This window comes from Lithobates pipiens, unplaced genomic scaffold (assembly GCF_037356315.1).
Source record: "Lithobates pipiens isolate NorthernLeopardFrog02 unplaced genomic scaffold, aLitPip1_a1.2 Scaffold_8, whole genome shotgun sequence".
Taxonomy (NCBI): Eukaryota; Metazoa; Chordata; class Amphibia; order Anura; family Ranidae; genus Lithobates; species Lithobates pipiens.
In genome coordinates, this window is record NW_027507903.1 from 636,449,546 (window position 1) to 636,471,462 (window position 21,917).

General features: G+C 44.2%; 1 protein-coding gene across 1 annotated transcript in view; it reads right to left on the minus strand.

Annotated features, from left to right (window-relative positions):
* The window catches only part of LOC143961567 (toll-like receptor 13), a 152,466-nt gene extending 135,552 nt beyond the window's left edge, over positions 1 to 16,914 (minus strand). Inside the window, exon 1 of the mRNA XM_077470875.1 lies at positions 15,700 to 16,914. Coding sequence (XP_077327001.1) covers positions 15,700 to 16,914 — 1,215 coding nt within the window. The remainder of the gene's footprint in view (positions 1 to 15,699) is intronic.
* Between the last annotated feature and the right edge of the window lie 5,003 nt (positions 16,915 to 21,917).

The following is a 21,917-nucleotide window of genomic DNA, read 5'->3' on the forward strand; positions in this document are numbered from 1 at the left end:
CTCAATATATTTTATTTTTTTTTTTTTTTGTTTTTATTTTTGATTACTTTTTTTCCTCCATATTTTTGGTAGAATTCTTTACCATTTTTTTTATTGTGATCTCCATATTTAATTATTCTGTCAAGTAAAAAAAAAAAAAAAAAAAAATTGGTAACTTGACCGAATAATTAAATATGGAGATCACAAGAAAAAAAATGTTCAAGAATTCCCAAAAAAATCTTGATGAAAAAATTACTCCAAAAAAAAAAAAATAAAATAAATAAAAAATGGTGTTGACTAATTTTTGGCCTCCATATTTTTGGTAGAATTCTTTACCATTTTTTTTATTGTGATCTCCATATTTAATTATTCTGTCAAGTAAAAAAAAAAAAAAAAAAAAATTGGTAACTTGACCGAATAATTAAATATGGAGATCACAAGAAAAAAAATGTTCAAGAATTCCCAAAAAAATCTTGATGAAAAAATTACTCCAAAAAAAAAAAAAAAAATAAAAATAAAAAATGGTGTTGACTAATTTTTTTCAAACATATTTTTGGTAGAATTCTTTACCATTTTTGTTTTATTGTGATCTCCATATTTAATTGTTCCGTCAAGTTAACACCAAAAACTTTTTTTATTTTTTTTTCATTACCACAATAACCTTTTTATTTTTATTCTGGTGACAAGTTACCACAATAACATTTTTATTTTGTTTATAACCTCAAGGAGGTTAGTGTCCCTTGTTAATTTCACATTGTCTTTTATAGAAAGGTATTTGACCAAAAAACACATAAGCAATTATATTTTCAAAAAAAAATATCCATTTATTCTGGTTGAACAAACAAAAAAATGAAGGCAACACTGGAGAAAATTGTGACATTTGTGTAGCGTTTTGGCCCCAGGGCAAACGTGAAACTCTGTGTAAAAGAAAATTCAAATATTACGAAATCCAATATGGTCCCAGAATCCCAGACATCAAGAGCAGCATCAGATGGTATATATGTCCCCAGGCTGTGGTACAACAGGCTGTGTCTTTTTGGTCGGACCAGAGTGAAGCCAGGTCATCACCTTCTTCTCTTCGCTCCACCCTTCACTGCACCCTTCCCTGCAGACTTCCCTGTAGCCTTCCTGGGAGGCTGTGTCTCCGGTGGTGGACTCGTGGCAGGAGGAGAAGGAGGAGGAGGAGGAACAGGAGGAACTTGCTCCACAATATTGCTGTTGGCCGATAATTCTCCACTCAGCCCCTTCTGTAACGCCAAGAAAATGAGCCTTTCACAGTGGAGACGTTGGGCCATCTCTAATTGCAGGAGACGGCTGGCGATGTAGCAGCCATAGGCCTCTTCTGCGTCAGGGGGGCTGTTTAAGACATTAGTAGCCTCTCTAATTAGGCGCAGGGATTCCTCCTGTGCCAGCGTATTTTTTTTTGCCCTTTTTGATGGAAGACGGAGGGGAGGCACTTGTGATGTTGTCATGCTTCTACTAGGCCCGGCCACCTCCTGGCTGACAGAGGGCACGGCCTCCTCCTGCCTGCCACTTTCCCCACCTTCCTCCTGGCTGAGCTCCTCCTGTGTATAAAAAAGGGACATTGTTTTAGTTTTTTGTTCATCAATCCTAAACATTTTTCAGCTCCTGACTTCAAAATTCTGTTAATACATATAAAAGAGTATCATTATGACACCACTATTTCTTGTTTCTGCTGGTGACAAACATTTGTGGCCACTACTGTAAATTGATATGTCCAAATTTTAACTATTTTTTAACATCAATAATAGCGTACAAATTCGAATAACATCTACCGTATATACTCGAGTATAGGCCGACCCGAATATAAGCCGAGGCCCCCAATTTACCCCCCAAAAAACTGGCAAACTTATTGACTCGTGTATAAGCCGAGGGTGAGACATGCCTGTCCATCCCTGTGTGTGTGTCCGTCCATCCCTGTGTGTCCGTCCATCCCTGTGTGTCCGTCCATCCCTGTGTGTCCGTCCATCCATCCCTGTGTGTGTGTGTGTCCATCCATCCATCCATCCCTGTGTGTGTGTGTCTCCATCCATCCATCCATCCATCCCTGTGTGTGTGTGTCTCCATCCATCCATCCATCCCTGTGTGTGTGTGTCTCCATCCATCCATCCATCCCTGTGTGTGTGTGTATCCATCCATCCCTGTGTGTGTGTGTGTCTCCATCCATCCATCCGTGTGTGTGTGTCTCCATCCGTGTGTGTGTGTGTGTGTGTGTGTGTGTGTGTGTGTCCAGCCTACCTGTGTCCCGAGCCTTTGTCCCGAGCCTCCGTCCCGTGTCGTGTCGTGCCTTGCCTTCGTCCCGTCCCGTCCCGTCCCGTCCCGTGCCGTGCCTTGCCTTGCCTCCGTCCCGTGCCCTCTTCGTCGGCGGCCATTGTAAAATTCAAAAGCAGCGCCTCCTCCTTCGCCTGTGATAGGCGGAACACTGAATTTCCCAGCAGCCTGTGTTCCGCCTATCACGGACGTCGTATCATCCTCGTCCGTAGTACGAGGATGAGCGGATGCCCGTGATAGGCGGAACACAGGCTGCTGGGAAATTCAGTGTTCCGCCTATCACAGGCGAAGGCGGAGCCGGAGGCGCGGCTTTTGAATCATAGAATGGCCGCTGTCTGTCTGCTCGACACGCTGATCGAGCGGGCAGACAGCGATGACTCGAGTATAAGCCGAGGGGGGCACTTTCAGCCTCAAAAAAGAGGCTGAAAATCTCGGCTTATACTCGAGTATATACGGTAGTTAACATCATTAATATTATGAATATCACTATTTTTGCTCAAAAAATACCTGGCTCCAGCTGGGTGCATCCGCTTCTTCCAGGATGGAAGGCTCATCAGCCTCTGCTGAGGTGGAGGGAATGCTGCAGGGAAGGGTGGAGGGAAGGGTGGAGGGAAGAGTGGAAAGCGACTCCCTGGGTTTACACCGGTCGTCCAGGAACCGTAGCTTTTCAAAGTACCACAGCCTGGGTACATACACATCACCTGGTGCTGCTCCTGATGTTTTGGATTGTTCGATTTTCCTCTTTTCCTTTCGGTACATGTTTTGCAATATTTGAATTTTCTTCTCCACAAAGTCCACGTCTGCCTCTGGGATCCAAGTCTGCACAAATGTCAAAAATCTCTCCAGTGTTGCCCTCCTTACTGGTTTATTAAAATAATCCTTGTGCTTGGCATGCCACAGATTTGACATCTCCTTATATTTGTCGATAAACAGACTTAAAAATTCCGGATCCCTGAATTTTTGATTCATTTTTCTGAAAGACAATACACAAGCCAAAAAACATAATGTTAGCTCAGACTCTCCTAATCTTAGCCCAAGATAGACTCCAGGATCTGCCACTTATTTGGGGAAATGGTTTAAACTTACCTTCGTTTTGCTTGCTCCCAACTTCTGTTCCTATTTTCGCAAACGAACATACGACATGTGATTTTTGTCGTTATATACAGTGCGTACGCGTAGAACTACGCCTGCGTTGCCCGCCCCTGACGTTCTTTTAGTCAAGTTCATGTTTTCCCGCCCCTTTCTGCGCACTTACCGTACGTACGACGTGTGATTTTGTCGTAAGATCCAGTGCGTACGCGTAGAACTACGCCTGCGTTGCCCGCCCCTGACGTTCTTTTAGTCAAGTTCTTGTTTTCCCGCCCTTTCTGCGCACTTACCGTACGTACGACGTGTGATTTTGGCGTAAGATCCAGTGCGTACGCGTAGAACTACGCCTGCGTTGCCCGCCCCTGACGTTCTTTTAGTCAAGTTCTTGTTTTCCCGCCCTTTCTGCGCACTTACCGTACGTACGACGTGTGATTTTGGCGTAAGATCCAGTGCGTACGCGTAGAACTACGCCTGCGTTGCCCGCCCCTGACGTTCTTTTAGTCAAGTTCTTGTTTTCCCGCCCTTTCTGCGCACTTACCGTACGTACGACGTGTGATTTTGTCGTAAGATCCAGTGCGTACGCGTAGAACTACGCCTGCGTTGCCCGCCCCTGACGTTCTTTTAGTCAAGTTCATGTTTTCCCGCCCCTTTCTGCGCACTTAACGTACGTACCACATGTGCATTTTGGCGTAAGATCCAGTGCGTACGCGTAGAACTACGCCTGCGTTGCCCGCCCCTGACGTTCTTTTAGTCAAGTTCATGTTTTCCCGCCCCTTTCTGCGCACTTAACGTACGTACCACATGTGCATTTTGGCGTAAGATCCAGTGCGTACGCGTAGAACTACGCCTGCGTTGCCCGCCCATGACGTTCTTTTACAAGAATATTTCCCGCCCCCTTTTCTCTACGGTGCGCAGTAGGAGAGACATGGCGGAAACACAACAGGTGCTTGATATTAACGACTCCAGTAGTCACGAATCCCCGGAGCCACAAACGTCCCGATCCGGAAAGAGGAGATTTAAGGCCTCAAATATGGCATTTCAAGAGATGGTGGAGATGGTGGCAATCTTGCGAAGTAAGGATTATGATGGCAAGTATGGACCATACACCCATCCGAACTTGCGCAAGGCCAGAATCATGGCCAAAGTAGTTAAGACCCTGCATAATCGTTTTGGGGTACGACGGTCAAAAGACCAATTGAGGAAACGGTGGTCCGACCTGAAATTGAGGGAGCCGGATCAATACAGAAGGATCAAGAAAGTTCTGAAAAAAAGTAAGTACTTGTCGTGTGTTCCTATTTTATGATTATTGCATACAGATCCATATGCTTTACCTTTGTACAATGTAAAAAATTGCTGCTTTCATGTTGTATACAGTAAAAGAATCGTATCGTTTTAACAAACCCTCGTAAATTGTTCGTGGCAAACCTCGTTTATGATACAGGGTTTGAACAGCATTTTTTGGCTGTGTAATTTTTAGGACACAACAAATGATTAGGACATTGTGGTTTAGATGTGTTTCAAAATACAATGACTAGAAAAGAACATTCAGTGTAATTGAAGGAGAGGACACTTGGCAGCTGGGTAAAAACACATCTGCACTCATGAGCAAAGGTGTGGGACACCAGAGAACATTTATTAGGGTAAACCACACGCCACACGGGGTTCCCTGGTATACTTGGGTGGGGGGGGGGGGGGGTTTGGCATGTGTGAACCTTGGCACAAAAAGCAAATTATTTGATTTTTGGGCAAAGTGAATTGATTTATCATGTCTTCACATTTTGCATCTCTTCATAAACCGACAATTGTACAACACTTCTAATCAAGGTTTCATCTTCCTAGTTCTGGCCTTAAATATCTGTGTGCTAAAGTATACCTTTTTGTTTGTTAATTTCTCATAGGGGAGAAAAGCCTCACAAAGCAGGATCCCAGGGACCGCCACCCTTGCCAGCAGGAATGTGAGGTTAGCCCCATCCCCCCCGTGGATGTGCATGTGGAGGAAGGAGAGGTGGAAGAAGGAGAGGAGATGGGCACCCCACCAGGTGAGTTTCTGACACCACAGCTTCAGGTAATCGATGTATACCTGCATATTTCCAAACACATGTTTTTACATCTATTTTAGGTGATGTTGTGGTTGTGGAAAGCGACACATTTCCAAGCACCAGTGCCCCCCCCGAGGATGTCGAGGAAGGAGAGGTTGAGGAAGGAGAGGTGGAGGAAGTAGGGGAGATGGGCACCCCACCAGGTGAGTGTCTGACACCCCAGCTTGTTGAAATCCATGTATGACTGCATAATTTTTGACCAAATGTTTCCCATCTATTGTAGGTGATGTTCTGTTTGTGGAAAGGGCCCCATTTTCCAGTGACAGCGCACAAAGGCTGATTGGCCAGATAATGGGCTGGAATGGGGAACTAGATGACATGCGAACTAGCCTGGATCTCATGAAGACTCAGATTGACAATATGCAGCTGGAAATGAAGAACATGATCGATATTTTGGGGAGAATATAATCCGTTTCTCCATAATATCGATCATGTTCTTCATTTCCCTTGTTTTAGTTCAAAGATTGTTACTTCACCAATTTTTATGATTGTGGCTGATTGTTGTTATACATTTTTCATATTTTTTATAGAAAAAACAAAAACCACAAAAAAAAACAAAAAATGTTTTTAAAAATTTAAAAAAAAAGGAAACAAAAAAATGTTTGGCAAAGAAAGTTAAATAAACCCAAAAAAAAATTTACATCACTAAATATTCAATGGCACATGTGAATGTGGCCAAATTAAAATTTTGAATAATCAAGAATGTGTGGCGTATTCTTTCAATGCTTAATACCAGTTTGGGAAAAGGGATTTTGTGTATCCAGTGACAATGGGCCTTATTGAATTTAATGAAAATACACTTGGCACTACAAGTGCACTAGGATAACATAGGAGACAGCACAAACCAAAAGCAAGCAAGAAAACACATTTCAGATTTGAGGTTCTTTTATTATTTTCCTCTTTTTAAAAATTAAAGATTGGGTGGCATTGCAATGGCCCCCCTACCGTTAAAATAAGTCACATATCTTTCACGAACTTCACGTGCACTTTGGGGGGCCAAGCCAGTACGGCCAGTATCCAGGCCTGTCATGGATTCTGGACCAACTCCAGCCTCCGGCATTATTCCGGATAAATAAGTATTTGAGTATTTGTGTAAAAAATTGTGCAAAATGCAGCACGTAAGTACGACATGGTTCAGTTTGTATTCCGCTAGGTTTAGAGCAGTCAGAAATACACGGAACCGGCTGGCCATTATTCCAAATGCATTTTCAACAACTCTTCTCGCTCTGGCCAGCCGGTAGTTAAAAACCCTCCTCTCCGGGGTGAGGGCTCTTTGGGGGAATGGCCTCATGATGTGGTCGTCAAGAGCAAAAGCCTCATCAGCAATGAATACGAAGGGTAGTTCCTCCACATTCTCCGAATCAGGTGGCAAGCCCAGGCCACCTGTCTGTAGACGGCGGTAGAACTCCGTCTGGGCGAAGACTCCTCCATCCGACATCCGGCCATTCTTCCCCACGTCCACATATAGAAATTCATACTGTGCCGACACCACCGCCATTAACACAATACTGTGAAACCCCTTGTAATTAAAAAAGTATGACCCCGAATGGGGTGGTGGCACAATGTGGACGTGCTTCCCATCTATCGCACCACCGCAGTTAGGAAAGTCCCAACGGGTGGCAAAATGGGATGCCACAGTCTGCCATTCCTGTGGCGATGAAGGAAACTGGGGAGGCAAAAAGCAGAAAAAAAACAAAATAAGTACTTTTGCACATTAAACATTGTACATTACAACACAAACTTTATTTCACGCTTCTGCCTAGTCACATGACACCGATCGTCTGCTCCCTGTCATTGGGAGCAGTGATCAGGGTCATGTCACTGCTAGCCCATCCCCCAGACAGTTAAGAAAAACACTCACCCAGAACACACTTTAAACCATTCCTTGGCCCCCTTGTGCTTAATAAAACACCTTCACTGCATGTGACATTTTTACAGTAATCAAGACAATTTTTGACAGCATTGATCACTGTATTAATGACAATGGTCACAAAAATGTATGGAAATTGGCCAATGTGTCCGCCATAATGTGGCAGTCACCAGAAAAACAAAAAAAACAAAAAAACGGTTAGCAACGCCATTACTATTTTCAAAAATGGCAAGATTTTACAAATGCCAGCAAAATAGACCATATTTACGAAACGAGAGAACTTTTGCCCAAAACAATCAAGAAACGCTTAAATTGTGATTCATTTTAACACATTTTTGTTTACTAAAAGAATACGTATCAGCATCAAATGATGTCCAAAAAAATCATGGTGATATATTTTTGTGCCTATCTTTCTTTAGAGCGAAAAGTGAGAAAAAAATGCATATTTGGAAAAATGCATTTTGGGTTTGTTGGTGGTTAATCACCAAAAATAAAAAAGCAGAGGTGATCAAAGACAACCAAATACAAAATCTCTTTGTGCTAATAAAATGAAGATAATTTACTAGGAGGAGCCATGTTACAAGGACGCACAATTGTCAATTCAAACAACGCACTGCCAAATCACCCAAAAAAGTGATGAAGGTCAGGAAGGGGGGAAAATCATTCCAGGGTTGAAGTGTGTTAAAAATACAATATATAATTCAACATTAATTTAAGGACACACAAACTCGTTGGAATTATATTAAGTGTGGGGGGGGGGGGGATCCAGTTAAAGGACACACAGACCATTTGGGATACTATTAAGGGGGGGGGGGGATTCAGTTAAGGGGACACAGACCATTTGGAATAATCTTTAAAATGTTTGGTTTTAGGATAAAGCAATAGAATGGAGCTGACAAAAGACATTTTAAGTGACTAGACTAGGTGGATATGGGCCTACCATAGCATGTTGGTGAGGTTTAATGAAGGCAAATATGCATGAAAAACAAAAAAGGAGCATTAAAAGATTGCAGCATGCATGAGGACAAAGGGGACATTCACAGCATATTGCAATCATGGTAATTAGAGATTGAGGAAAGAAATACAAGGCATTAGCAAACATTAAAGACAATAAAATGTGATGTTAAATGCTAAATCTTACCTTAATATAGTCCTCCTGCAGGACCTGTATAATGGCAGAACAGGTCTCTGGGATAATGATCCCCAGAGCCTGGGGGGAGATGCCTGTCGAGAACTTCAGGTCCTGAAGGCTTCTCCCTGTCGCCAAGTAGCGCAACGTGGCGACGAGCCTCTGCTCCGGAGTGATGGCTTGCCGCATGCAGGTATCCTGCCTGCTGATATAAGGGGTCAGCAAAGCCAGCAGACGGTGAAAAACGGGGTCCGTCATCCGGAGATAATTCCTGAAATCATCAGGATTATTCTCCCGGATCTCACGAAGCAAAGGCATGTGCGAGAACTGGTCACGCTGGAGCAACCAATTCTTCGTCCATGAACTCCTCAACACCCCGTCCAAGGACTGTTCTTGGGTTGCAGAATGAACTACAACACCAAGCGCAAGCAAAGCACGAACTCGACGACGAGTACGTACACGCAACATGGCTTCAAAACGGTCGGATTGTCAGAGCGGACTTAACAGACGTCACTGAAGAACAGCAAGGCCTGTGAAGAGCGAGCTGAAAGTCAGCGAGCGCAGTTAGATCGCACTGCAAAATACAGACACGAACTGACTACACGCACTAAAAAACAGATACAAACCTCACAAGCACAAACTGAAAAGCAGTGAAAAACGTTCTGAAAAATACGAGTCTGAAAAACGCGAATCGTCTCTCACCAAACTTCTACTAACACGAGATAAACACGAAATTAGCAGAAGGAGCCCAAAGGGTGGCGCACTTGGTATTGAACTTCCGTTTTATAGTCTCGTCGGACCTGGTGTACGTCACAGCGGACCAGACGGGCGGACTTTAGTGGGATCGTGTGTAGGCAAGTCCGTTGCGTCGGTACTCTGTCGAAACTCCGGCGGAACTCCGGCGGAACTCCGGCGGAACTCCGGCGGAAACTCCTTCGGATTTAAGTCCGCTCGTGTGTACGGGGCATTACTCTCCCAAATATTCCATCCTTCTCTCTCTCCCCCTCCTTCTGTCTCCCCCTCTCTGTCTCTTTTTCTTGTTCACACTCTCTCTTCCTCTTTCCACTCTTTTCTCTCCCCTTCCTTCTCTTTCTCCACCCCCCTTCTCTCCCTCTTTTTCTGCCCTCCCTCCTCCTCTCCCTTCTCCTCCCTCCCTCTCTCTTGTAACCCTTTTATTTCTCTCCCCCTTTCTTTTCTCTCTCTCCCCCCCCCTCTCCCTCCTGCTCTCTCCTCCATCTCTCCCCTCCTTCCCTCTCCCTTCTCTCACCCTCCTTCTCTTTTTTCCCCTCCCTGACAGTTTTCTCCCGTTATCTATCTATCTATCTATCTATCTATCTATCTATCTATCTATCTATCTATCTATCTATCTATCTATCTATCTATCTATCTATCTTGCTCCCGCTCTCTCATCTCTTCTCCCCTCCCTCTACCTTTCCACCTGTTTTAGGCTCAGTTCACACTGCTTCTACACAAAAGTCGTACGACTTTGCCTTGCGAATTTGCCCTGCTACTTCCTTCCAACTTGATCTGACTTGTGATGTGATTGAGGAGCCTGTACAAGGGCTGAAATTACACCCTAGTTGGACCAAAGTAGTGCATGAGCCTTTTCGGAGCGACTTGGGTAGTATCAGTTAAGACAAGCACTCAAAGGGAAACATTGAATTTGACATGTCATACAACCTGGTGTCTCACAGCAGTGTGAACTGAGCCTTAGGGGAATTGACGGTAAGGCTACTTTCACACTGGGGCATTGCAGGTGCTGGCGGTAAAGCGGCACTATATTTAGCGGTGCTTTACCGTTGTTTTAGCGGCGCTATGCAGCCGCTAGCGGGGGTTAAAACTGCCCTGCTAGCAGCCAAATAGCGATGCTAAAACAATGGTAAAGGGTTAAAACCGCCCGCAAAGCGCAGCTGCAGCGGCACTGCAGCGGCGCTTTACAGGCGGGTTTGCAGCGCTGCCCCATTGTTTTCTATGGAAAGGGGCGCTTTAGGAGCGGTAAATACACCACTCCTACAGTGCTCCAAAGATGCGGCTTGCAGGACTTTTTTGATCATCCTGCAAGCGCACCGCTCCAGTGTAAAACCCCTCAGGCTTTCACACTGGAGAGACAGCAGGAGCTGTTTCAGGGTGCTATAGTGCCTGCAAAGCCCCCCAGTGTGAAAGGGGCCTTATTCACAGTTAAAAATTACGCATTGCCGCCAGCATTGAGGTGAGGAGGTCGGGAACATGACCGACAGTCTGTAGGAAGTGTAATGCCACCTATGTAGTATTTTCAGGGTCATTTCCCAATGACTTACGCAATGGGAGTATTTTTGGATGGTTCTAAGAGCTAAAAGCCATTGGTCTTCAGTAAAGGTAGTTGCTAAGTCCTTTTCCCATTTGCTAAAGGTAGAGTGTTTGTGAAACTGTCTTTTGTCCTGGAAAATGTTGTAAAACAGGGAGATGCCCTTGGCATTAGGTTTCAAATTTGAGTAGAAATCCCAGGCTTTTGTGGGTATTGAAATGAGGGGTATTGGGCGTGAAGTCAAGAAGTGATGCGCACGAGCGCATGAGAACCACAGGGATTTCGATAGGTCGAATTTTGAGATAATGTGGTCTACCGACATAGGCACTGTGCCCTGGAACAAGTCCTGGACATAGCATATATTTTTCGCTTTAAGGCGCGACGTCTGTATCGAGGGGAGTTTGGCGGATAGCAGTTCTATAGGTAGGTCGTATTGTAACTTAGTCGCTACCACATTCTTACATTTGAAGAGATATCGCCATGCTTGTAATGACACTTGTATAGTCGGGGACATATGACTGGTCACCCAGGGGTCCCAGGCATCGCTGAGCAGAAAGTCCGCAGGCCTGTCTACAGGAAGCAAAGAAGATTCGATGTCCACCCATTGCAGACTTTCTGCAGAACGGAACCAGTATTTGAGTTGATCAAGTCTAGTGGCCCACATATAATCTGTAAGATCTACATATCCAGCCCCCCCAAACGCTTTGTGGGGCAGAAGAACCCGACGAGGACATCTGGCTCTCCTGCCCCCCCATGTGAATTTCCACATACTTTTGGACAATGCTCTAAGGTATTGAGCGGGTATCGGGAGTGGTAAGGAGCGGAAGATGTAGAGTATTTGTGGTAGTATTGACATTTTATAAGCTGCTATTCTACCCAGCCATGAGATTTCTTTTTTCCCAATGTCCGCGAGTTGTCTGTCTATGCTAGTCAATAGTGGTGTAAAATTCTTCTCTACAAGAGTAGATGTTGAGTCCGTCAACGTCAGGCCTAAGTAGGTGATGCCGTTGGCAGATCAGGAGTAAGGAAGAGTAGATTGCAGGACTAGTTTAGTGGATGGGTGAACTCCCAGGTCTAAGATCAATGATTTGGAGTGGTTGACTTTATAATAGGATATGTCCCCGAAATCTGATAAAACTCTGTGGGCTTGAGGGAGGGAGTGTAAGGGGTCTGTTAGTAATAGTATAATGTCGTCAGCAAACAGGTTTATAACATGTTTGGATTTGTTAAACGTAAATCCCTTGATGAGGTCGTTTGCCCGTATAGATTCTGCCAATGGTTCTATAATAAGGTTGAATATGGTGGGGGAAAGAGGGCACCCTTGGCTAGTGCCGTTGGTAATGGTAAATGATTTGGACAATAGACCTGCTGTGTACACCTGTGCAGATGGGCAGGAATAAAGTGCCAGGATGGCATTAAGGATTGGACCCTGGAAACCAAACTTGTCTAACACAGCCTTCATATAAGTCCAATGCACCCTATCGAACGCCTTCTCCGCATCCACAGAGAGGAGCAGAGAAGGCGTTCGCGAGGACCTCGCATGGTGAATAACATTAACAATTCGTCTGGTGGCATCCGAAGTTTGCCGCCCCCTCACAAAGCCCATCTGGTCTTTAGAAATGAGATGTGGTATGATAGTCATCAGCCTATTGGCTAATACTTTTGCGTAAATTTTCGTGTCAGAGTTTAGGAGAGAAATCGGCCGAAAATTGGAGGGAGTGGTAGGATCTTTGCCCGGTTTTGGTAGAGTCACTATGTGGGCTCTCAGCATCTCAGGGGGGAAAGAGGAAGTCTGTTCAGCTTTTGTGAAAACTTCTAGAAGGTATGGAGATAGCAAATTTTGGAAGATTTTATAATATTCATTCCCAAAGCCGTCTGGACCTGGGGATTTGCCAGAAGGCATTGAACTGATTATTTTCTGTATCTCCCGACACGTAAATGGAGCATTTAAGTAAGTGATATGATCTGCGGATAGAGAAGGGAGATTAATATGCTGTAAGAAGGATTGAATGCTCTGCATGGACGGTTGGGGAGTGTTCATGTCATCGCAGAGGTTGTAGAGGGCCCCATAGTATTCTGCAAATTGGTCTGCTATCTCTTGGGGGTTTACTATTTTGTGGCTGGTGAGAGGATGTAGTAGGTGAGCGATTTTGGAACGGGTGTGCGCCGCTTTGATTCTATGGGCTAGGTATTTTCCCGCACGATTAGCGTTTGCATAGGAATTAAGTTGTAACTTACGGAGGTGTCTGTCAAATTTTTGAGTTAGTATATTTTTTAATGTATTCCGAAGATCAGCGAGCATAGTCGTTGTAGCGGGTGAAGGGGAGGCTTTATTACGTAATTCTAACTCGTGTATCTCTTTCAGGACTCCCTGAAGTAATGCATTGTATTTTTTCTTTTCCCTGGCCCCTAATTGTATAAGAATGCCTCGCATGAAAGCTTTGTGAGTGTTCCAAAGAAGAAATGGATCAATATCAGGGGTAGAATTGGTTTGGAAGAAATCCCTGAGATGCTGAGAGATAAGTGGTGCAAGCTTAGGTTCCTGAAGGAGCCGAGTATTGCAACTCCAGATAGGTGGTGAGGAGGCGGCACCATGGGTGGCAAGGGACAAGGAAATTGCAGCATGGTCTGACCATGAAATATCATGTATCTGAGTGGATCTAACCCTCTGCAAAAGCCATTTGTCAGTCAGGAACATATCAATACGTGAATATGAGCAATGTCTTGTAGAAAAAAAAGTGTAGTCCCGTTCCATAGCGTGATGACATCGCCAGACATCGAAAAGGTCTTTAGTGTGAAAAAGATTAGGTAGAGGTGAAGCCCCGCGTTGGTGAGTTGCTGTGGTGTCCAGATTGTGATCCGCAATGAGGTTAAAGTCCCCTCCAATGAGGAGGTTTCCATATAACATGGAATCAGCCTTTTTGAGAACCCTCTTAATAAATCTCAGTTGGTGGAGGTTAGGAGCGTATAACGTCACTAAGGTGAGGGGCTGGGAATCAAAGTCACCTGTAAGAATGATAAATCTGCCTTTGGCATCGATTAATGATTCTTTAGGAAGGAAAGACACAGTGTTTTTGATGGCTATCATGACCCCGCCAGTTTTTTTGTTAGGAGTACATGCTAGAAAGATGTGCGGGAAATCCTTATGCGTACAAGTAGGTGTTTTCATTAGTTGGAAATGAGTCTCTTGAATGAGGAGAATATCTGCCTTCTGGGTTTGAGCCTCCCGCCATAATGAAAAGCGTTTGGCAGGGTGGTTCAGACCGCGCACGTTAAGGGATAGACACTTAATGTTCATTGGGGCGGTGCGGGAAAAGTTTGTAATGTAACAGATGCAGGGTACTCACTGCGTCTTCCGTTTGTCAAAGCAAGAAAGGGTGCCAGCAGTTCATTCTTATGTGTAGTCAAGTTCCAGGCATGTTGTCCACCGTGTCCAGATAGGGAAAACGAAAAGAAAAAACAAACACATGAGGTAAAAACAAGTAACTGTAGCATAGTAAAAAAGGATCTTACAACTGATCCGCGTGCAGACATGTCTGCTGAACTGAACATTAGGGTGATCGGAGACTGATAAAAGACTCCGTCAGCCAGAGAGACATAACGTGAAAGTCAGAAATTGTTCAGGAGCCGCTCCCGGCCTAATGTTTGCTGTGACGTCTGCGTGTGACTAACTGCCATTCCTCCCTGAGGTGGGAAGGTTGTGGTGGGTGGATTGAGACTGGGTGTGGGTCATGCAGGATTCCCCATTGGGTCAGGGTTGCTATGCCATCCTCCAAGGTGTTGACGGATCTTGTAACCCCATTGTATGTGATTACCAGTGTAGCAGGATATTTCCACTTATGTGGAATTTTGTGGTTCCTTAAAGCTTTGGTGATGGTAGCTAGATTACGCCTTCTCTGCAGAGTGTGTCTTGAGAGATCCGGAAGGATTATCAAGTCAGCATACTGAGGAGGTATATTGTCAGGGTTGCGAGCTGCTTGAAAGATCTGTTCCTTAACGTGGTAAAAGTGAATCCGCAGGAGAGTGTCTCTAGGCGTACCTTCTGGTAAAAAGGAGGGTTTAGGGATCCTGTGTATGCGGTCCACTATTAAGTCTTGTGCAGTCAGGTTAGGCAGTAGAGAGGAAAATAGCGTTTGAGCGTATTGTAAAAGTTGCTGTGCAGGGACCGATTCAGGTATACCACGCAATTTAATATTGTTGCGTCTACTGCGGTCTTCAAGGTCAGCGACCTTATCCTTTAACCAAGCTATGTCCTCTCCCTGTGCTGAATGTGCGTCCACCATTACGTTATAGGTTGTGGAGAAATCCTCCATCCTGCTCTCAACTCTGTCCACCCTGACTCCCATAGCTTGCACTTCCCTGTGACATTGATTAATGCCTTGTACCAAATCACTGTGAAGAGCTGACCGAAGGGAAATCAACATTTCTTTCAGTACTGTGTCAGAAATAGGCTGGTCAGTTGTGGGAAAGTTAGCTATGGGATCTGGGGCCTGCGTGTGTGAGGCCTGTGTAGCCTGCATGCCTGAGGTAGCGCTTACCTCCATGTCTTGTTGTCTGTCAGGGGAGAGCAGTCTAGGCTTAGATTTGGCCGGGCTCCTTGTCGTGGGACTCGGCGTTTCTGAAGATGGATCGCTTCGGATATCGGCGTGTCCTTTAGACAGGAGGGAGCCTCCTCCGATCGTGTTGCTGCTGTGTGCGGCCTGTGGCTCCGCGTCGTGAGGGCTCCGTCCGCCGCCATTTTGTGGAGATCCGCGGGCTTTCGCCACGAAGAACTGAGCCATCTTCTGCGGTTGGATCATGTTCTTCCGTCGCCTAGACATGTCTCCGCCGTTCCGCCGATCGTTCCGTAGGTTCGGAGGTGTTTTTTCGGCCGGTGCGCTCTGATGCGGCGAGGTCTCTCTGGAGAACGAACGGAGCTCCGGAATCAAGCGTCCATCTTGGAGCTTGTTCGCCACGCCCCCTTGATGAGGCATTTTTGATGGTAAAAACCAATGGCGGACACGCGTGTGTTAGATTCCAGCCAAGAGAGAAATCCATAGAACTTACAACTACATGGAAAAGTTGTCTGCCAAAAATAAATGTACTTCAATTTGGGCATTGAATCAAATACGATGGACTCAACCTCAAGCATGTTCTGATTTTCAATGATGAGAAATTCCAGTTCCTGTAAATCACTAAAAGCCTCCTTGGAATCCAAATGATCTATTCCGGCATTCTTTAAATGTAAAACTTTGAGATTCGATAGTCTTTGAAAAATTGTATTGGCGTTTATCTGATTATATTTAATGATTTTATCAGTATCATGCAAATAAAGGAACTTTAATGATGGTACATCTTTCAACGGGTTAATAATAGCATTACTATTAAAAACATCCTGTGGGTTTCCAGAGTAATACAGTTTTTCAAGTTTTGTAAAACTGGCAAGTGGGCTCCATTGTGCATCGGTATTTATAAATTGGACAGTGTTTTTCAAATGTAACTCTTTAGCTTCAGAGAATGCAACACAACTGAGGACTATGTCAGGTGAATCTATTTGTAAGCTCTCGAGAAAAGGAAATGCATCTAAAACATCCTCTCTCAAGCCGAAAATATTGGTCTTTACTGAGATATTTCTTAACGACCTTCCTATAAATTTCCACCAATAGGAATCAACATTATAATTATAGGTTACTTTTATATCTTTAACAAAGACATTTCTAAAAGCTTGTGAATTAAATGTACTGACCACATTTTCATATAAATTTAAATGTGTTACCAAAAACAAGTTTGAAAATGTGAATTCGCGAATTCTGAATAGGTTGTTGTGTTGAAGATTCAAAAGCTCTAATTGATCCAAACCAGCAAAGGCAAAGTCATCGATGTGATTAATTTTGTTGCTCTCCAGGGATAAACTCTTAAGTTCTTTTAAGCATGCAAACTGCCCCTTCTGTAGCCTAAGTAAATTGTTAAAAGATGCATTTAGATAAACCAGCTTCAATGTTGGCACAGATTCGTTTTTGAAAAATGTTAAACTTTCCAGGTTATTATATGATAAATCCAGTTCCAATAAATCATATAATTTTATCATTTGTTTTACCCCAATCTTATCCAAGTCATTGCCCGATAAATTTAACTTCTTTAAGTTTTTACAGGAGCCCCCGAAAGTGTTAATTTTATATATCCAGGAAAACATGAGAAGAAGTTCCTCCACTTTAAAATGGGAGGCGCTAGCACAGATCTGAAATATATCAAGTCCAGTGTTTTGAATTGAAACTGTTTTGATTGTCTTGATACCTGATTCATAGAGGTCTTCCATTTCAATGCCAGATCTGCCAGAGGTAAAAAGCTCCAGGTGTGGAAAGTTGCAGAGAGACTTAGGTTCAGTGATGGCTAATCGGTTGCTGCTCAGGTCAAGGTGGCTGATATTGAAATCTAAAAACTCTCCATAACTTGTAGGATTTTGTAAAGTAAGACAATCAGCTGTACAAAGTTCTTCAATCTTATTATTAATTATAGAGAGTTTTTTTAAGTATTTGAATGTGCCTAGTGATGCTGTTACATCAGATAGATAACTGATGTTGTTATATTCCAATATAAGATTGTCCAAAAGATGAAGATGGTTGAATAGTGAAGAGTTGAATGCTGATAAGTGTATATAAGATATTTTCAGTTCTCTTAGTGAATGTAATCCATAAAATGTATGCTTATAGAATGTAATGTCATTAGCTGTAGATTCTGCCTCAATCCAAAGAGTGTTTAGTTGAGGAAGGCCGCTGAAGGTTCCAGGTTGAAGTTCAACATCTCCTGTTATTATGTAGAGAGCATTCAGTCTTGTGAATTGAGAGAAGACTTCAGTTTCCATTGTCACTCCACGATATTTCGTTAGGCAAAGCCAATCTGTTTTCAGTGGGGCTTCTTTCAGAGCCACATGAAGATTTTCCACCCGGTCACAATGGACCGCAATAGAAAAATTAAATTTCTCGAATTTCCCACATCTGTCAAACTTCAGATCCATGAGCGGTGCATAATATTTCTTTTCCAGAACCTGACACTTCTGTCTTAGCACAGACTGGCAAAAAGAACAAGCAGAAATCAAGTAGAGAAGCCGTGAGAAAACCAAGCTGTAGATATTCATGATGACTGTTTGTGGTCGGTATGTAAAGCCGACTGTGAAAAGGTATTAGCTCACATAAAGACATGAATAGTGTTCAGAATGTTCATTTGACCACATTTCCCCTTCATAAGCATACATTAAAACCAACATGTCCGGGAAAAAAACACTAAAAGGAAATGTTTAAAGTAAGTTTCAAGCCTCGTGAATAAAAAAGGTTTCCAGTAGAAACCGCTTGTTGTAATATGCTCTCTGCTAAATATAATCAGATGTGTACAGTAAGCCCTTGTACACACGGTCGGAGATTCCGACAACCAAATCTGTCGTATTTTGTCCAACGGATTTAGTCCGAAACTGTTACATACACACATGAAGTTGTTGGAAAATCCGATCTTTCAGAACGTGATGACGTTATTTCGTTACGACGGGACTACGTTCAGGTTAGTAGCCAATAGCTTTGATGTAGGAATTTGATCTGAGCATGCGTGGCACTTTGTTTGATCGGAATTCTCTACACATGATCGGAGTATGTCTGATCGGATCATGTTGTCGGAAAATTTTACCGACAAGTTGGAAAACTTGGTCCGTCGGATACTCCGACGGAAACAGTCCAATGCAGACCACACACAGTCGGAATATCCGACAAAATGCTCTGATCTGATGGGACACATTCCGTCTGAATCTCCGATCGTGTGTACAAGGGCTAAGGCCGCGTACACACGCGCGGACTGTTCGCCCAACTTTGTCCGTCCAACAGTTTCGGCAAACAGTCCGCTCAAACTTAGCATGGACGGACATGGCCACACACGACGGACGAACAGTTTGCTGAAACCGTGCGCGATGACGTGAACGGCACGTACGACGGGACGAAAAATACGACGTCCTATACACTGCAATGCAACCTTCCGACGTGGAAATCCTTTCTGAGCATGCGCGAGACTTAGTTGGCCGAACAAGCCTACACACGAGCGAACAGTCCGCTGAAACCTTGTTTCAGCGGACAGTTTTTCGGAATTTCCGTAAGACCTTGTTCGTCCAACTGTCCGCTGAAACTGTCCGCTGAAGCCCCACACATGAGCGGACTGTCCGCCCAAACACTGTTCAGCGGACAAGGTTGGGCGAACAGTCCGCGCGTGTGTACGCGGCCTTAGTCTACTTGTATGCAGAGGTCATGACTGTAGAGCATCCTTTCTCAAAATTTTTCATCAGAGGAACCCCTAAAGTACATTTTTAGATCTCAGGAATCTGTACAGAAAAAAAAAAAACTATTTGTTGAGGATCCTTGCATTTTTGGTCAATGTGAAGAATACCAACCTTACAAAGGTCTTCAGAATCCCATCCTTACACACAGCAAAAGGATTTTGGTGGCATGTTGCTTGTTTTGCTAATTAGCATTGGCTCTGGAACTAGGGAGGTCCTATCAAATGGGAGGCCAATCAACCACAACTCAAGGAACCCCTAGAAACCTCTGGAGGAACCTGCAGAACCTGGGTTGAGAATGGCTGCTATAAGAGAAAAGAATTCAAGCTGTTTTACATCCACTAATACTTAAAGTGGACCTTCATTCATTTTTTCAACTTTCCATCTATTAAAGCGGAGGTCCACCCTAAAGTGGACCTTCCACTCATTGGAACCCTCCCCCCCTCCGTCGCCACAATTGGCACCTTTCAGGGGGGAGGGGGTGCAGATACCTGTACAGTACAGGTATCTGCACCCACTTCCTGCGTAGATTCTGCAGAAGGTACGCCCCTTTCCGCAGAATCTACGCCCCTTTCCGAAAGTTCCCCGCTGCCTGCTGGGAAACACACGGATCCCAGAGACAGCGGGGACCATCCTTATTGAGCAGCGCGACTCACGCATGGGCAGTAGGGAACCGGGAAATGAAGCCGAAAGGCTCCACTTCCTGATTCCTATACCTAAGATGGCGGCGGCAGCACCCGAGAGACGATCGAGAGATCGGCTTCGGGTGCCGACATCGCGGGCGAGCTGGGCGGGTAAGTGTCACTATTTTAAAAGTCAGCAGCTGCAGTATTTGTAGCTGCTGGCTTTAAAAAAAAAAAAAAAATGGCGGAACTCCCGGCGGACTCCCGCTTTAAATCTTCTACCCTTGTTGTTTTAACTTTGCATAGTAAAACATTTTTTTTTTTTTCTGACAGTAAATATCTTATACAGCCCATTTCCTGTTTCTTGTATGGTCATTAGCCTAGACTTATGACATTGCGCGCAGCTCTCTCTCTCACTCTTGTGAGAGGGCCGGGGAGTGGAGGAGTTATGAGTCATAAGAGAACCAAGGAGAGCTGCAGAGTGGAGATAACGGGAGACTGCAGAGATCCATGCGTACTCATCAAGAGAGGTGAAATGTGGAGGCAAGCTGTGGTGTGAGTGTGTCTGTATATGTGTGTGTGTGTGTGTGTGTGTGTGTGTGTGTGTGTGTGTGTGTGTGTGTGTGTGTGTGTGCCTCTGTGTGTCTGTGTAAATCCAGGAAGTGAACAGGCAGCAGCTTCAGCTGCCCACAGTTAAAATGGATGCAGCCAGACTCAGTGGAGGGAGATTTGTGCAGGATAGATATTTGGCAAGTACAGAATCACAGTATGTATAAAATAATATGCAAAGTGGTTGGAGGGAAGCTTCAGATTGGAAAGATGTTTTTATTACAAATTATAGGAGCAGGCTGCAGTTCCTGTTGTCCTTTTTTCACACAAATAGAGCTTTCTTTTGGTGGTATTTGATCACCGCTGTGGTTTGTATTCCTTGTTTTTGCACTATAAATGAAAAAAAGACTGACAATTTAAAATATATATATATATATATATTCTACTTTCTGCTATAATAAATATCCAATAAAATAAAAAAACACGTCTTCATCAATTTAGGCCAATATGTATTCTGCTACATATTTTTGGTAAAAAAAAATAAAAATCCCAATTAACATATATTGATTAGTTTGAACAAACGTTATAGCGTCTACAAACTATAGGATATGTTTATAGCATTTTTATTTTTTTATTTTTTTTACTAGTAATGATGGCGATCAGCAATTTTTAGTGGGACTGCGACATTGCGGCGAACAAATCGGACACCTAAATGACATTTATGACACTTTTTTGGGGACCAGTGACACTGATACAGTGATCAGTGCAAAAAAAAATGCACTGCTATTGTACTAATGACAGTGGCAGAGAAGGGGTTAACACCAGGGGTGATCAAAGGGTTAAGTGTGTCCTTAGGGTGTGTTTGCTAACTGTGTGGGGTTTGCTCTGACTGGGTGAAGACAGAGACTTAGCAGGAACACAAGATCTCTATCTTCTCCCCTGTCAGAACGGCGATCTGCCTTGTTTACATAGGCAGGTCGCCCGTCCTGCCTCTTGCAGAAACGATTGGCCAACCTGCTGATTGGCATCCTCTGTGTCCGGTACATGCCTCCCAGTGGCTATTGCATGAAATAAAGTATAGGTACGTTGTTTCGTGCAATAGAGCTGACCTGCCGCAGTACATCTGTGGTAGGCATTCAGAAAGTGGTTAAAGTGGTTCTAAAGGCTCAAAGTTTTTTACCTTCATGCATTCTATGCATGAAGGTAAAACACTTTCTGTGTGCAGCAGGTTTCCCAGCCTCCCCTACTTACCTGAGCCCGATCTTCCTCCAGGGGTGTGCATGAGAGCCTCAGCTTTCTGGAGACTCTCCCTCCTCCCTGGCTGAGACAGCACTGGGAGCTATTGTCTCCCACTGCTTTCCGTCACAGTCAGTTAGCCAATGAGAGTGGGGGCGGGGGTGAACTGCCTCTCTGTGTGTGAAAGGACATGCAGAACAGCATCTCAGGAGCGAGCCTGTTTGGGTGACCCCATTGCCAGCTGCTTGCTGTGGGGGCACTCAGAGGAGGGAGGGGCCAGTTGCACCAGCGGGGGACCTGAGAAGAGGAGGATTTGAGCTGCTCTGTGCAAAACTGCTGCACATAGCAGGTAAGTACATTACAGTATATTATGTTTGTTATTTTAAAACAAAAACTGTCTTTAATATTATTTAGTCAGGTTAAGTTGGTGCATATACTAGCATGGAGTCAAGGGTTCCATTGTTGCCAAACTTGTTT